This window comes from Prosopis cineraria, unplaced genomic scaffold (genome assembly GCF_029017545.1).
Source record: "Prosopis cineraria cultivar Desert tree isolate PC_DT_omini unplaced genomic scaffold, ASM2901754v1 PC3, whole genome shotgun sequence".
Lineage (NCBI taxonomy): Eukaryota > Viridiplantae > Streptophyta > Magnoliopsida > Fabales > Fabaceae > Prosopis > Prosopis cineraria.
In genome coordinates, this window is record NW_026555334.1 from 12,615,270 (window position 1) to 12,633,249 (window position 17,980).

The 17,980-nt window shown below is 31.0% G+C and overlaps 1 protein-coding gene across 1 annotated transcript; it reads right to left on the minus strand.

Moving 5' to 3' along the window:
* Positions 1–2,329: 2,329 nt before the first annotated feature.
* Positions 2,330–3,129, minus strand: LOC129305408 (uncharacterized). Its single transcript, XM_054945443.1, has 2 exons — positions 2,930–3,129; positions 2,330–2,768 (listed from the first exon to the last, which is right to left on the minus strand). The coding sequence occupies exons 1-2, from the start codon at positions 3,127–3,129 to the stop codon at positions 2,618–2,620; spliced, it is 351 nt and encodes a 116-aa protein (XP_054801418.1). The 3' UTR covers positions 2,330–2,617.
* Between the last annotated feature and the right edge of the window lie 14,851 nt (positions 3,130–17,980).

Below are 17,980 nucleotides of genomic sequence, written 5' to 3' on the forward strand. Positions count from 1 at the left end.
CTCCATTTCAAATTATAAAATATTTTTTAAAAAAAATTTATTATTTTAAAATATAAGACACTGTGATGAAAATAATATTTCATTAATAACATTTTTTTAATATTACCTCTCATTATATTTTTTTAATATTCTTTTATAAACAGAGTATTAAATTCAGAGCATTTTTAAAAGATTATATTTTTATTTTAAAAATAAAACTATAAAATATATTTAATAAGCTTTATCAACATATGTAGTTTTGTCTAAAAGGATTTTATAATTTGAAATTGAGAGAATATAAGACATAAAAATAGCATTTTTTTTATAAATTTCATGTTTTAGTATTAAATATTAGTATTGATTGTTTATTATGCATTTTTATAACTTTAAAAGAAAATGTCTCATTTTTATTTTATTATTTTTTGTCGATATCAATATAAAATTTCACTCATTGTCATGAATTATATAGAAATTTTAACACTTTTAATATTAACTGTCATAACAAGACTTCAATATTTTTATAAAAATTTTGATAAAACTTCCCCTATAAATAGAATCTCTAAAAAAATTTACAATGAAATTTTTTCAAAAAATAGTATCAATCAGTAGCTTAACTCTTTTTAGCCAATAATAATATATGAATTAAAATAAAATCCTAACAATAATCTACATAGAGCAACTAATCTTTCTTTTAAATCAAAAATATATACGACTTAAATATTTACATCAAGAAATAACAATACCAAACAAAATTTTCACCCAATGTAACTATACCGTCCTTCAAATATCAGTGGTGGGATCAGTATCAGTTAATAAATCTGAGATCAAAATAAGTTTTTCAGTAAATAGTATTCTCAAAGCAGAATTTGAAAAAAAAAAAATAAATCAATAAACTCAAGTAATGGTGTAAACTAATTAAAAAGATAATAATTCAACATAATAAATTTACAAGTCTGTAAATCATAACCATAATCGTAAAACAGGAGTAAATTGAAAGAAAATTATTTTATCATGCTTTAAAGAAAATAATTTATTCACACATAAATCAAAGTAATATGCTTGTTATCCAAAATCATTGAAGTTTCAAAAACACATATTAGTCAAAATTTAAAATTTTAAGAACTCAACAGAACAAGTAACAAACATAGATACACAATCGATGAGAGTAGATAACCAAACACGGCCTATGCCACGAAGACAAACATGAACATACAGTCCACGAGGATAAGTAACCAAATGCAACCGAAGCCACAAAACAAACATGGATATACAGTCCACAATGGTAAGAAACCAAACATGAATCAAGGCCATGAAATCAAACATGGGTATAAAGCCCACCAATAACAAACGTGTGATCAAAACCTACAAGGCAAACTAGCTAGTTTTTAATCACAATGCTTTATGGGCTAACAGCACTGCCGTTAGCAGCATTGTTTTATTTAGAGTCCTCTTAAAAATCACATTTCAAACATGCAAAAAAATAATTACTTCTAAAATACAATTTATATTTTCAATATCCAACTTGCATGAATCATTTCAAATATCAATTTAATACTTATCGAAAATAATATGACATAATTACTGTTCAAGTTTGCATTAATTGAATAACCAAACATTTATAGAGTTTAATAAATAAAATAATTTTATAAATCTTCAAAATATATTTCTTGAGAAAATAAATGCACATATCATCATCTAATTATCTATCACCAATATTCCATAATTTTCAAAACTAATGTAATTTATAAGAGTAAAATATTTCAATAAAAGTATATTAAAAATAAGAATAAATTAAAGGAGATGCTATTCACTTACACATCAAAGTTTAAATTTTTAAAGGTATCATTCTTTTAATTTTTGTCAGGATCCTGTTATCAGGATATAAATAAATAAAATTTTTAATATATTTTTAATCTTTAACATTATTCCAAATTTTTCATTATCATCTAAAATTTAAAATCAAATTTATGATTTAAAGTTAGTCCATGCATTATCATTCATATCACTAATTCCCTTCATATATCTTTAACCGTACCACTCTATTTATTTGAGGTAAAATTTTCTTAAACCTTGCACCAATTACTTTAAGTGCCTAATTCTAACCATTCAATTGAAATATCCAGCAATTTGCCATCTACTATATAAATCCCAAGAATTAATAAAACTTCAAAATATCAAAAATCAAATTTAATTCTTCTAATAAGCATTTCAACAATCAGACACCAATATTTAATTTATATATCTAAATTATTTCCTTCCAACTTTTTTTTAATAATTTCTTTGACATAAATCACTTCAAATAAAATCTATTTAGCTCCAAAGTTATAATCCCATATCCGTATATATATATATATATATATATATATATACACACTGTCAAGCTTTAGAATAGGTCTCTATTTCCATTATGAGTCTTCTCCCTCCTTCAACAGCACAGCAGCAGCAGCAGCAGGGGGCATAAATTTTACAGCTTCAATAACCAATCACATACATGCAAACTAAGAGAAGACTGAAACATGAAGATCCCTCACCTTACCAGTGCCAATGACTGAGAACAAGAGAACACGTTGGAACTTTATGGCTGAACAGGGCAGAAATAATTTGAGCACTGCCACCACGCACAACAAATGGAAGAAGGCTAATTCAACAGCACCAACACGATCTGACAGCAACAACCCCCCAGTTTCAATGCTTTGTGATTTCTCGGCCAGAATAACATGGACAAAACAGCACACAGAGCAGACGCAAAAACAGGGAGCACAGGAGGAAAGGAATAACGAGGCTTACGGCTGAACTGGGGAAGGAAGAACTCACGAGTAAAACCTTCCAGCTCCAAAAACTTAGTATTTTATTCCATCCATAACTCGAACGTGAATAAAACAGGAAAAGCAACAGACCGAGAAAGAAGGGAAAAAAAAAAAAAACAGAGTTAGAAGGCCTGAAGGTGCACCTGAATGTTGCTGAGCAGTGGCGAGTCTCCTTTGTTGCTAGTGATATCAAGGAACGAAGAAGGAAGAGAAAGAGGTCGGTGATGGCAGAGAAGTAGAGAGCAAGATTGAAGACTCCAGAATTCTCTGCAACACGTCTCGACAAAGAAGAAGGAAAGGGAAAATTTATCCGATGATAGGAAGGGTATAATGGTAATTTCATCGAGCTAAATTTACAAAAACAAACCCCTTCTATTTGTGCTTCAATAGGTTCTCGAACCTAACCCCTTTTGCACAGTTCCAGTGCACCAGCTTTGCTTCTTAATATGTTTGTCTCAATCTTAATATAATTACCATTAAAATACGACTTATATATTTATTTATTATTATTATTATTATTATTATTTAGGTTATTACACGAATTTCACCCTTAATAAAATAGTTACTTACTTTTAAACTGATCATATCTTTTTATATTTACTCCTATTAAACACCATATGATAAATATAAAGTGATTATTAATATGGACACTTAAAAAAAAAAGACTATAATTATACCTTGAAAGATTAAAAATGTCTCATATTTTTTAATATCCAACTTTTCAAAAAATATCTTACATTTTTGAATAGATGAAGCATGGAATATACAATGTTAAGTCTTATTATCTTCATTTCTCAATTCCAAATGATGATATGGTAAAGTTCATCTTTTTTTTATTATGTACAATAAATATTTTACTAGAGGTCATTTATTCAAAGCACGATTGATCACTAGATATACTGCCTCTTTGAATAGGAGAATTAATCAATTTTTTGGGGCAAAATCATGGTTTGAATGAAACTTACACAATCAGCAAAAAATTGTGCTAATCCATTATTGAGGCTTAATCATGTTAGCTTTAGCTTCCATAAATCGATTCTGTACGTTCAGCTTTAATCATGTATCAGAAATTTTTAGATACCATATGTTCGTAAAAAACAAACAATTAAGGCGTGGTGTTGCAAGACGTGCCAAAGACGCGGGGTCTCAAGAGGATGGAAAAACCTGACTTCTAATCAAACGCGGGGAACTTGGGCTCCCTTACCACAGTTAACCCGAATGTGAGAATACGAAGTAAAGAACACTAACGGAGATGCAGAAAAGCAAAGATGCATTAATTAAAGAAATAGGTGGTGGGCTATGCCGGCCATACAATGAAAAGTAAAGACTTTTTTACATGATAAAAAAAGTAAAATAAAGCAGCAAACGTGGAGTCGGAGACTGATAGTTTGTTAATGCTGATCATGATTGTTGAGAGAGAGCTCCTCTATTTATAGATGATCCTAGCTCGGTGCCTAAGTCCCATAATTGCCACTTTCCTTAAATTTAGGAAGCACTTTCTCCATCATGTTCACTTATCATGGGTGATAGTCTTGACTTAATGGCTAAGACTTCATAAATATTCTTTTTTTTTCATATAATTATTTTAAAGCCAATTAAGTTAAGTTAGGTCAGGGCTTCCATATTCACAATTTGGGTGCGAACAATGCCCCCCACATATAAATTAGCCAGAGTCTTTGTAGGCCAATTTTGTATGGATATATCTTGAAGGACCGGCTCATTCTTGTTCTGATTAATGGTTGATCCAATACTTTTCTTGAAGGGCACCCTTGTGATTGAGGATTAAGGACCATATGATCTAGTTTAGGATCAAGTTTCTCAAAGTTTATGACCTCAAGAGCTGGTTTTAGAATTGGCCCTTTGAGTTTTGGACTTTAAGGACTGATTTTATAAATTTTAGCTATTGCAAGGCGCCTGTGAAGAGAGCCTTTATGGTTGCGGCCCTTGTGATGCTAGCCCCTTGGTTGCGGCCCCTATGACTTTGGCCCTAATGGTGCTGGCCTCGATAACTTCAGCTCTTATGACTCCAGCCCCTCGGGTGTTGGCTCCAATGGCTTCAGCCCCGATGGTGCTGTCCCGGATGACTTTGGCCCTTGTGACTTCGGCCCCTCTAGTGCTGGCCCAATGGCTCCGGCCTCGATAGTGCTGGCCTCGATGACTTCATCCCTTGTGGCTCCGGCCCCTTTAGTGCTGGATCCAATGGCTTCAGCCTCGATAGTGCTGGCCTCGATGACTTCGGCCCTTATGGCTCCAGCCCCTCTGGTGCTGACCCTAATGGCTTCGGCCCCGATGACTTCAGCCCTTATGGCTCCAATCCTTCTAGTATTGGCCTCAATGGCTTTGGCCTTCTTGACTTCAGCCCTTGTGACTCCGGCCCCTCTGGTGCTGGCCCTAATGGCTTCGGCCCCAATGGTGCTAGCTTCAATAACTTCAGCCCTAATGGCTCCGGCCCCTCTGATGCTGGCCCCAATGGCTTTAGCCTCAATGATTTCGGCCTTTGTGATCGAACGAGCCTGCTATTGAATTAGACCTACCATTTATCTTTTGAGGGATGTTATAGCAATCCTCGTTATTGATATTTTGGTCGAATGGCACTTTGGGAGACTGCCCCCTGAGTTCATCTGTTCTTTGAAGATGTTAGCCAATCGGAGCTTGCTCCCACGATGGTCTAGCTAGCATAGCAGAGACGTTCCTTAGGCCCTCCTTCAGAGTTTGCAACAAAGCTCTTTATCACTCATTGACTCATACTTCACGTTCTTCATGTGCAGCCACGTTCTCTGAGTTGTAAGATTCAGGTCTATTCTTTCCAACAACATATTGATCTTTATGTGTCCTAGGCATTTCTTTTACACGAGTCCCACTGGACGTGCCAAAAATTGTTTGTAAAAAACAAACAATTAAGGCGTAGTGTTGCGAGGCATGCCAGAGATGCTAGGTCTCAAAAGGATGGAAGAACTTGATTTCTAATCAAACACGAAAAACTCAGGCTCCCTTACCACAGTTCATCCGGATGTGAGAATGTAAAGTGAAGAACACTAATGGAGATGTAGAAAAGCAAAGATGCATTAATTAAAGAAATAGGTGGCGAGCTATGCCGATCGTATAACGAAAAGTAAAGACTAAACTACATGATAAAAAATTAAAATAAAGTAGCAAACACGGAATCTAAGACTGATAGTTTGTTGATGCTGATCATGATTATTGAGAGAGAGCTCCTCTATTTATAGATGATCTTGGCTTGGTGCCCAAGCCCCATGATCGCTATTTTCCTTAAATTTAGGAAGCACTTCCTTTATTATGTTCACTTATTATGGGTGATAATCTTGACTTAATGGCTAAGACTTCATAAATATTCTTTTTTTCATATAATTATTTTAATGTCAATTAAGTTGAGTTAGATCAGGGCCTCCATATTCACAATTTGGGTGCAAACACCGTATGTATCCTTGACTCATGATTATCTCACTATGAATTGCCTTCTATTTTGCTTTTTTTTTTTTTCCTTCTTGAAAAATGTGTGAGAACTCCAGGCTTTAGGGGCAACTTTTTTTTTTTAATAACCTCCAGCTACAAATTCAACTAATATGTTATATATTTATACTAAAGAAAAAATATTAAATATATATTATTTATATATATATATTTTTACATACATTAAATTATTAATATTAATATAATTTAAATTTACATAACAAATCAGATATTAAGTTGAATAGTATATTTTACTTGTTAAATAAAATCAAACAAATTTAATAATACATACAACTTTATTAATATTTTAATTTTTAAAAGAAATGTTCTTTATGGTATTTTATACATCTAAAATTAATTTTGATTAAATTATCTAAATATTTATAATTCTTTAAAATTAATTTTAAAAAAATAATATTCAAACATGATCATGTTATAACATACTCCAACTGAAATTTTTTATAATCAAAATAAATTATATTAATTAATTTTTTTATAATTAATTATATTAATTGAAATTTAAATGGGCACATAAATGTTGGTGAGAATCGAACTTCACGGTGCAATAGATAGCAAGTCTCTGTGTGTTTGTCGAGTACATGCATGTGGGGCACATGACAATTAAACTGTCACAATTTTTTGTGATGATTGGAAGGGCCTAACAATTCAATATGTTTACTATAACTTTTTGTAACTTTTGGAAAACCAAAAGTACAACTTTAATTATTATTTTCGGCCAACAAATTAATTTGGGTTACTGCTTCATTATACATAAAATACTAATTTATGTGTGTGAAGGACAATAGAATTTTTTTTTTGGGCCAAAAACCATAGAATAGTTTGCTTATTGGAAAGTGATCTTTTAATAGTTATTTTAAGTTACCCAAAATTTTGACTACGAAAAAATTCAGGTGAATTAGTCCTAAAAGTTCAACAAGATTATTAGTTATGCAAAATTTTATTAATTGAAGAAAATAGTGTTACTTTCTTTAAATAAAAAATAAAAAAAGATATTAAATAATACTTACTAAGAAGGTCTTACATTTCCTACATGGCTCAAAGTTCAAATTAGGTATAAAGTATAAACCACAAGCTTATTATATTATACTGCAAGTTTAATTCATTGTTCTTTGCTTTGGCTACAATATTCTCTTCCATTATTCTAATAATTTTAAGCCACTGCTTCATTACTATTATTGTTATTTTTGGTTTTGTTATTATTATTACTGCATTGATTATTGATTATTGCTGTTGAAAGAGTGATTATTATATAAAGTCTAAAACCCTAGATTCCTTCCCCATTGGACAAAGCAACAATCTAAAAAGCCTCATTAAGTGGAGCCAAAATCCCTTTGATTAAGGAAAGAGTCCCACTTTTCCTCTTTCCGCCAAAGGAGGAAAAAAAAAACACAAGACATTGTCCAAAATTTAAGATAAAAAGACTTAATGATGTTGTTAATGATTAAAATAACTTCATGAGTTCCAATGGTCCCAACTCCCGACAATAATATAATACAACCAAGCATTATCACAAATTTGGGGGTCAACTGCCAAGTTTGGTGGTGTCAATAGAAACTACTTGCAATTGAATATTTAGTTGGACTAGTGAGGAGATTATACCAATTTATGAGGAATAGCGAGCTTGAGCTTTGATAATGCAATATTATTGATGGAAGAGCTTCCACCCAAAAGAACATGCCCAAGATACTCATTGGGTTTTTTTTTTTTTTTGGTTGCCACAAAATACCAAATGCTTCGTTAAAAAACAAAGATAGAAACCTCTTCAACTAACTTGGTTTATATTTTGGTGGATGTGAAATAATATTTTTTTCAATGATTCAATCGTTTAATATACATAATTTTTAATTAAAACATTAATATATTATACAAAAATGAAATAAGTGGATAGTTATATTTTATTTTTTGGGTTAAGAGTCATTTTTATCTTTGAATTATATGCAAAAGTTCACAAATGATTCTAGATTCAACTAAGGGTCAATTTTATCCCTCAAACTCAGAATTTTGTTTCCTCCGTACCCCTCCTATTAATTATCCGTTAATGAGACCCATATGAATTTTTTAATAATATAAAATATAACAATGGGATTCGCTCTTTATATTTTTTTTTACCTCACTCCTCTCTCCTCCCTTGGTCTCTTCACTCCTCCGTCTTGTCTCCTTCTCTCTTCCCTCTCTCCTCCTCCACTCTCTTCTTCCTTTTTGTCATAGCCACAACTCTCTCAAGCTTCCTTACGTCCTCTTGCAACGCCACAGCTTACCCTCCATCATAAAGATGGTCCAAACCACCCTCTCCCTCAACCAATCTATCCATCCTCCCTCTCTCCCTCCCCCTCCTCTTTCTTCACATGAATGGCAAGTCAAGAACAATGCTACTACTGCAAGTATCGAGGAAGGCGTAGGGTTGGTTCTAAGAGAAAGATACCTACCAAGAACATGTCGTCTTTATTCGTGCCCTAAGTAGTGGAACATCAACAAGTCCCTTGCGTGCTTCGTTGTTGAGCTCACATCCTTGGCGAAGAAGTGAAGTATCTTGAGTTAGCAGTTGGTGTTCCCATAATCCTCAAAATCAAACATGTAGCAATGAACTATCGAGTACGACAGATGACATTCCCAAAATCTTCACCAATACCTAGAGTTGGGAATACGGGCGGGCCCGGCCCTTATGGGCTCGGCCCTTTAGGGCCTGAGTCCTAAAGCTTGGTTTTCCATTTTAACCCCCATTTTTCAAGCCCGGCCCTTATACTCAGGGCTCAGGGCCAGGCCCGTAAGCCCTTTTTTAAAAAATAAAAAAATTAAAATAAAATTAAACATTATAAATAAATTAAAAATTTTAAAATTAAAAAAAATAAAATCATCATAATTTTTTAGAAATTAAATAACATACATTAGAAGTCTAGTAATAAAATTTAAATCTTCATTTAAAAAATAGTTCATTTTTTTATAAAATACAAACATAATAATTATAGAAAAATAAAAAATATCGTAAATTTTATACTATACACTGATATTTATTAAATTATATTAAATTAATTTTAGAATAAATTAAAATTAATAATAATATAATGTGTGTAGGATCAGGTGAGCAGGTCATTGATTTCAAACACGTGTTTTACTAAAAAATAATAATAATAAAAAATAATATAACAGGGCTTGAAGGGCAGCCCGGGCCCGAGCCCTATTTTACAGAGCTTATCAGGGCCAAGCCCTCAAGCCTGATTACTTTAAAAAAAATTATTTTCAAAGCCCGAACCCTTATTTAAACAGGACTTTCAGGCCCGGCCCTCCAGGCCCGACCCTTATTCCCGGCTCTACTAATATCCTCTCCTTCTTGTTTCTCTCACCCTCTCCTCTCTTTCTCAAATCTTCAACCTTGTCAACATCATGACGATGAGGTTGGTATTAGAAGCGATGGATTGCTTTGCAACCTTGGCTATGGTAGCGTTGGCAGTGGTGATGATGGCTTTAAGGTAGGAAGCTCCGAGGAAGGCTGCATAAATTTATTCGCTTAATTCCATCGAGCATTCTTCGTCAAAACACCATCATTTACTTCAATCATAGTTGTTTTTTATTAGAGGGTCCTGTCACATTTAAATTTTTTAATATTTGTATTTATAAAATATGATATAAATAATTATAAAAATAGGCTTAAACGGGCGGCTCTCTAAATCCGATCCTTATTCTTGACTCTACATAACACCTGTACATAGATATATTTTTTATTTAATTATACATAAGATAATTTTGTTGACACTACTAGAACCAAAGCAATATCTTTTTATGTGATATTAAGGGACCTACTAATAGACTCACACCGTCATTATAAATTATAAATTAAGTAATTAACTGACTAGTATGTAAGAACGAAATGGAAATGTGACCTTTTGCTTACACTCAAATAAACTAAAAAAAAAAATAATAAATAATGATACCTCTGCAATGAAGCATTTATCAATTAAGGTCTGTTTGTTTAAGATTAAAAAGTAAGTAATTTTTAGGTAATTTAGAGATTTTATAAAAAGATTTTACGTTTGGTTGCAATAGTAATAAAAAAAGTGATTATTAATTAATTATTTTTAAATTTTATAATATTTTCTTGATTTTTATTTTACAAAAATAATTTATTATTATATTATTTTAAAATTTTATGACATCTTTACATACGCGGCTCTTCACACTTTCTCTCATTTATCATATTAGATTATTTTAAAAGGTTACTCAGAAATTTGCTTTTTTCAAATTTTGATTATTTTCAAAAATTTAAACACATATCATTTACAAAATAAAAAAAAAATAAATAATTTTTGATAAAATAAGTTAAAATAAATGGGTCAATTCACTCGCAAAAAGCCCCCAGACTCGTTAGGATTCAATTTAATATAATTTAAAGTTATTTTAATTTTACAGCTTTTTTCCCAGGCATTGTAATTTTTTAATTACATCTTACAGGATGTAAAAACTTAGTTCAAACGGTTGAGAGTCAACTTATCTTTCAGGTTTTTTAGGTTTTCTTTAAATATACCGTCACGTTAAATAACCGACCAAACGATTAAATAAAAAGATAAAATGTATAACTGCTACCAAAATTACTTTCAAGGTGATCTGAAGCCAGGGGCCATAAGCCCCTGAATTAAATAAACTAGCTAACTATTAACTAGATTTAAAAGCTGTGATTCAATGAATTGTTTAATTCTTGATAAATATTGAACTTGACATATATAAATATATATATATATATATATATATAAATATATACATACATACATACATATATATATATATATATATGTATGTATGTATATATGTATAGAGTCGGGAATAAGGGCCGGGCCTGGAGGGCCGGGCCTGAAAGCCCTGTTTAAATAAAGGTTCGAGTTTTGAAAATAATTTTTTTTAAAGTAATCGGGCTTGAGGGCTTGGCCCTGATAAGCCCTGTAAAATAGGGCTCGGGCCCGGGCTGCCCTTCAAGCCCTGTTATATTATTTTTATTATTATTATTTTTAGTAAAACACGTGTTTGAAATCAATGACCTGCTCACCTGATCCTACACACGTTATATTATTATTAATTTTAATTTATTTTAAAATTAATTTAATATAATTTAATAAATATCAGTGTATAGTATAAAATTTACGATATTTTTTATTTTTCTATAATTATTATGTTTGTATATTTATAAAAAATGAACTATTTTTTAAATGAAGATTTAAATTTTATTACTAGACTTTTAATGTATGTTATTTAATTTCTAAAAAATTATGATGATTTTAATTTTTTTAATTTTAAAATATTTTAATTTATTTATAATGTTTAATTTTATTTTAATTTTTTTATTTTTTAAAAAAAGGCTTACGGGCCTGGTCCTGAGCCCTGAGTATAAAGGCCGGGCTTGAAAAATGGGGGTTAAAATGAAAAATCGGGCTTTAGGGCTCAGGCCCTAAAGGGCCGAGCCCATAAGGGTCAAGCCCTTAAGGGTCGGGCCCGCCCGTATTCTCAGTTCTATATATGTATGTATATATCTCTAAATTAATATTGATAATTTTTTATTAAATAATATATTTTTTAATCTCAACACTGCCAAGGATTTTCAGCTTAGTCAATGATTAATATATTAAAATTATTAATTAATAATTAAATTTCTCAAAATAAAATATTTTTAAAATTGCATACAAAAACACTTTAAAATTTATAGAAATTTTGATTTAATACTTTAAGTCAAAATGAAAAAAATTGATTTAATAAGATGTTTACACTTTTATTAAATCATTATAAAAATTGTATACAGATAAAATTATTTAGGAGACATAACTTAATTGTATAAATTTTGAATTAATTCTAAAATTATACAATCTTTCAATGTAAATATAAATATTTTAATTTTATTTTTTAAAATAAAAATTCAAGTATTCTAACCTTCAATGATTACTATATTCAATTGATTAAAATTATAAGGTTTTAATAAAAACAAAATAAATTATAGATATCAAAGTTAAAATTAAGAAAAATTATAAAGACCTCCAAATTAATTTTCTCTTAAATTTTTATTAAAAAAACTATGCTAGTAATATCTGAATAAGGAAAACAATCCCCATATAAGAAAATCCTGAAAATAACCCCAACAGCGATGAGAGCTTCCCCAAATCATTATCCATAATTAAAGACTAAAATGATTGGGGAAAAAAAAAAAAAAGTGGAATTGTCAACTATAAACCCAAATGGAATTAAATGAAAAGCGGAACGGCAGAATTGCCAATAGATTTGTCCTCGCAGCGGATGTGCAGCCATCATGGCCGCGTGGAGCAAAAGCTAAGTGCGAGATCGGAGAGTATTATGCTTAAATACCCCATTTTTAATCAAAATATATCTTTGATCCAATAATTTTAAAGTAGTTTCATATAATCCTCTTTCTTCTTCTTTTTTAAACACTTCAAAAAACCACGATCAACCTTCACCCACCGACACACCCCTCTTTTATTATATGTTTACTGTCACCACTTTTAAAAAGTTTGACAAAAATAGAAAGCAAGAAGAAAGTAGTATGCCAGTTTTTTTAATATAAAGTTTTTGAGAAATTTTTAGATGAATTTAGTATATTTGTAACATTTCAAATTTTAATTCCCTAATTAATTAAGTTTAATTAGGATAATTAAGTACATTGTAGTGGTGTGTGGCCAGGGACGTCTAATGATCATATTTGATTGTGTTTTAAACCTAATTATGGGTCCGAAGTGAAGTTGGGCCACCGAGGTATGAAAAGGAGAAGAACATGAAGTTGTAGTATTGTTGTGCCACATACTCTGACACAAATCACATTCGCCATAGCATATAGACACAACAGATGCAAGAAGGGGGCTTCTCTGTGCCATGCACCGCGGTGCATTGTGCGTTTGCTACAGCATATAGCCCCTTTTTTGTAGAAATAAATCGCAATATTGAGATAGAAAATAAAGAGAAAGGAGAGAACAAGAACCAGCAATCAAGCTCGGCTAGGGTTCATATTGGAGAGTATTTGGGACGTTTTAGAACTTATAAACACCCACGATAAGTATCATGCCTCTTAATCTCTCATTTTTTCCACATTATGAGATTTTTGGTTAAGATTTGATAGTAGAAGATAATTTTCAATTTATATAGGTTATGAGTATAAGTTCATTAACTCAAATAGAGTTAATGGGAATAGATTTGAGTATCTAAAGATAGAGCTAATAAATTTTGGTATTTTTGGTTATCGGGCTTCATAAATATCCATGGTATTTATGAGAGTTGTTGGAAGAGTGTGATTAAGTAAATTGTAACATTTTGAATTTTAATCCCCTGATTAACTAACCTTAATTAGGATAATTAAGTAAATTGTAGTGGTGTGTGGCTAGGCAGACCCAATGATCATATTTGATTGTATTTTAGCCCTAGTTATGGGTCCAGAGTGAAGCCGAGCCATTGGGATATCGAAAGGAGAAGAACATGAAGATATAGTGTTGTTGAGCCACATGCCGTGATGCGAATCATGGCAGCTGCAGTGTACATACACAACTAATGTGAGAAAGAGGCCTCTCCGTGTCATGCGCTGCAGCATATTATGTGTTCGTCATGGTGTGTAGCTCCTTTTTTATAGAAATAAGCCGTGATACTAAAACAGAAAATATAGAAAAAGAAGGAAAGAATGAGAACTAGCAACCAAGCTTTGCTAAGGTTCATATTGGGAGAGTATTTGGGATATTTTGGAAGCTATAAACACCCAAGGTGAGCATTATGCCTCTTAATATCCTATTTTCTTTCACACTATGTGGTTTTTTTGTTAGGGTTTAATAGTGAAAGATAATTTTGAATCTATATAAGTTATGGGTCCGAATCTATTGACTCAAATAGAGTTAATGGGAATAGATTTGAGTGTCTAAAGCTATAGCTAATGAATTGTGGTATCTTTAATTGTTGAGTTTTATAAATATCCAAACATAATATTTATGAGGGTTGTTGGAAGACTGTAATACCATTAATGAGAATTTAATGACTCATTAATGTTATTGGGAACTAGAAAGAGTTAATAAACCCAATAGGTAGGCTTAAATTCATACAAAGTGGGCATTGAGCAATTTAGAAGTAGAGAAATGAGAGTTGAATGCTTGTGTTTGGCAATCTTAGTGGAGATTAACTTGGTTAATTGTAAATTAAACTCTTGGACACCAATTTTGGCTTCGAAATTCAAGCTTGAAAACTATAATATTGAGGAGTAAACCTTTAATCTCTTAAAGGCTTGAGGTAACTAAGGGAACTCTATTTTGAATAGTTATATGTAAATTGCTATATAATGTAATTTATGTGTTTAGTTTGTGAATTTTGACTTGTGATGAGTTTGACATGCAATGAAATCTTGTATTTGCATGATTGCTTAATGTGTATTAAGCATGCAAAGGCGATAGTGAAATGAGTTTTACAATATCATAAGTAATGTTCAAAATGAAAGTCACTTCATATTGTGTTTTAAATGAGTAGGTGGTGATGAACATGAGAAAGAGGAGTATAAGAGGTTAAAAATAATGTGTCTATGTGTTATGAGTAAAAATAAAACTTGATGTCCACTTGGGTAGCGAAGGATCATGAACCCAACGTGTGATTGTGATGATCAATAAATGAAAACGTGAAAATGAGTGAGTATCGTCTATGGCATGATTAGTAGGCAGGAGTTTACCTATAATATTTAAGTTATCCTCAAGTGCACGGGGGCATAGCCTCATCTCACAGTTTATCGAGAGACTATAACCTAGCTTTCTCCTCTAGTTTATTGAGGAGAATAGCCTAAGGAATGCGACACTCTAAAGATAGGGGGAGCCATGATCCGAAAGTAGGTCATGTGATTTTTGGCCGGGTTACACCTCACGATTAATGAGCTTTGATAGTCTAGTCACACAAACAGAGCCCTATTCAATGTTATAGCCCACAATTTTAGTTGGAGAAAAAAAGGAGGATATAAGATTGGTTGATCATTGCTTAAGTAAACTTATAACATGTTACATGATTGTGGTGTGGTAAGTTACGTGGATAACAGGTCACAGTCACAAATCTAAATGTATTGTGACAATGCACCTAATGTATGTGATATAGAAATAGGTTAAAGGTGTGATGATAAGTTTTGATATACGATTAATTATATTTTAAATACTTAGTTTCATATGCATGTATTTGATTGACAATTGATATATAATTACATAAGATAGGTTTTACCTTAGTTATTGAGTGGTTAGATTTACCCCTCTTTTTTAACACTTTACAGGTTTTAGCTCTAGTGTAAAGAGGGAGAAGGCTCAAGAGGTTAGGAATTAGTTATTCCTACTGTATGCCTATATAATTATGTTTGATTTTGTGTAATATAATATTTTTCCAATTATAGTTTGCATATTGTTGCACTTGCACTATTTTGTTGCAAATATTTGAATTGTATTTTGGGCCTTGAGTATTTGTATATGATGAGATGTATGTGTGTGTGTGTGTGTTATTAGGACCAAAATACTAGTGTAAGTGTAGAAATGATGTTTCAAACATGTCATCATTGATTTATGAGTTAATGCAATGAAATTACCTCCCCTTTATGTTTTTGGTGAAAAAAGGATTGTGGAATGATTTTGTGTTTTATTAGTAATTAAGTGCATGTGACATGTATCAATAATCCTAGATCCAATAGACATGGTTCAGGTGTTAGGAAATACTTTTGGTACTTGTTTTGGATTTTGGACCCCCTTTGTTTGTGAAAAGTTATGAAAAGTGGTAAAATTATATTTGGGTGTCTAACTTCCTGATATAACTTATTTTGAAAGTGAAACCTATACTATTAGTTAGTTCATGAGAAGAGCTTTTGATAGACACTTAAATCATGTTATTCGGATGTCGGACGGAGAATCAGGGTGTGTTAGAAGTTCCTTAATCCTGCTATCATTTGCGTGCAACATGCTGCGGTGTATAGGCACTTAAGCCGCATTGGATTGTGCACAAGTCGTGGCACCTTACCTTGTTTCACAACAAACACGTGTTTTTGAAGTATTTTTATTCTTTTTCACTCCTCTAAGGTATCTCATACTTTTGTAACTTATTTTCACTCTGATATACGAGTTGATGATTGATTTAAACTCATTTTGATTAAGAAAACTTGGGATCCCTTGATTTTGAATTAAAACTTGGTAATCTCCTTTATGAGTTAATCCTTTGATTACCATGAGTTTGTTTGGTTAATTGTGTTTAATAGTGAGGGATTTTACAGTACCCATTCATGAAAAATTCTTAAGATAAATTAGGTGACCCATGTCATTTGTGGGTCCGTTCAATAAAAATATGACGTTTATATGACATTAAATATAAATTAATTTTAATATTAATGATAACAAAGAGAGAAAATGTAAGAAATTAAATATATATTTTGTTATAAAAATAAAATAAATTAAAATAATATCATATAAGATTTTGGGAAAATAGCAATCAAGGGCCTCTGTATAAAATTTTTATCATTCAACAATTAGTTATTGTTAAAATTTGAATGGATATTCATCAATTCAAATTATTTTTTTATTAATAAGTATCCATTTAGGTTTTAACAATTTATTCTAAATTAACCATAGTCTATTTAGGCTTATTTTCCATTCGGGTTTTGACAACAACTAATCCTTAATTGATTTAAATTTCATATAAAGATCCTTAATTGCTATTTTTTCTAAGATTTTATTTAGATGACTTGAAACTTTCTAATTGGACAAACCATAAATGACATGTCTACCTAATAATTTCTCATCATCCATAGTTCATCTAACAAAATTGCGTCAATTCAATCAAATGAAATTTTATGTATAATTATTTTTAATGAATTTATTTATAATAGAATGCCCATTTAATTTTTTATATTTTTTTACTATTATTAATGTTATCTAAATATTATGTTTTTATTAGATGGATCATGGATGATATGGTATAGTAGGTTTATTCAAGTTTAGATAAGCTAGGTTTAAAAGTTGATAAGTATTGAAATTGAAGCAAATATGTAGATTTAAAGAGCATTTATAAATATTAACTAATTGCGTCATTAGCAAGTCCTTATATTAATAGTAATGTTTGAACCTATAATCTTATACATTATGAATCAAATTATTATTAATTGGATTAATCTTCATTAGCTAATAAATTTTTAATTTATACACGCATCACATTACATTCGGCCAAATTTTAAGCTTGTTGTATGGGTGGGGACAAAAATTTTTAAACATCACTAAATAATTTAAGGAAATAGAAGTTTTAACTTGTATTTATTCATTATGAATCAAATTTATAAAATTTTTATTTATAATCTATGAACACAGTGATCATCTAAGACTTCCCTTGAATCTGATCATCTAAGCTATAGTACCCAACTGACCACACCCCACACACACACACATATACCTAGCTGCCATTTTAGAAATTCAAATTAACTTTTGCAAAATCCAATTTTGATAATATTTTTTAGGTGACTTAAAAGTTAAAACTAATTTCTCCAAAATAAAATATTTAATTTTAAGAAATAAAAAAAACACCTATAAATTTTAAGATTACAAACGGAAAAATTAAAAAATTTGGGACCCAAGACGTAATACTTTCAAAAAGAAGACAGTGGGGACTGGGGAGAGCGTGTGTGTACTATGGATAAGGGTATCCTCTCACGGACTCACATTCGTGCATCTATATTCACG

What these genes read in the sequence shown, in the direction of transcription:
- LOC129305408 (XM_054945443.1), bottom strand. Translation starts at nt 3,129, where the DNA reads ATGAAATTACCATTATACCCTTCCTATCATCGGATAAATTTTCCCTTT. An exon ending in CACTGCTCAGCAACATTCAG is followed by an intron (nt 2,769 to 2,929) that starts GTGCACCTTCAG and finishes TCCCCAGTTCAG; the next exon opens with CCGTAAGCCTCGTTATTCCT.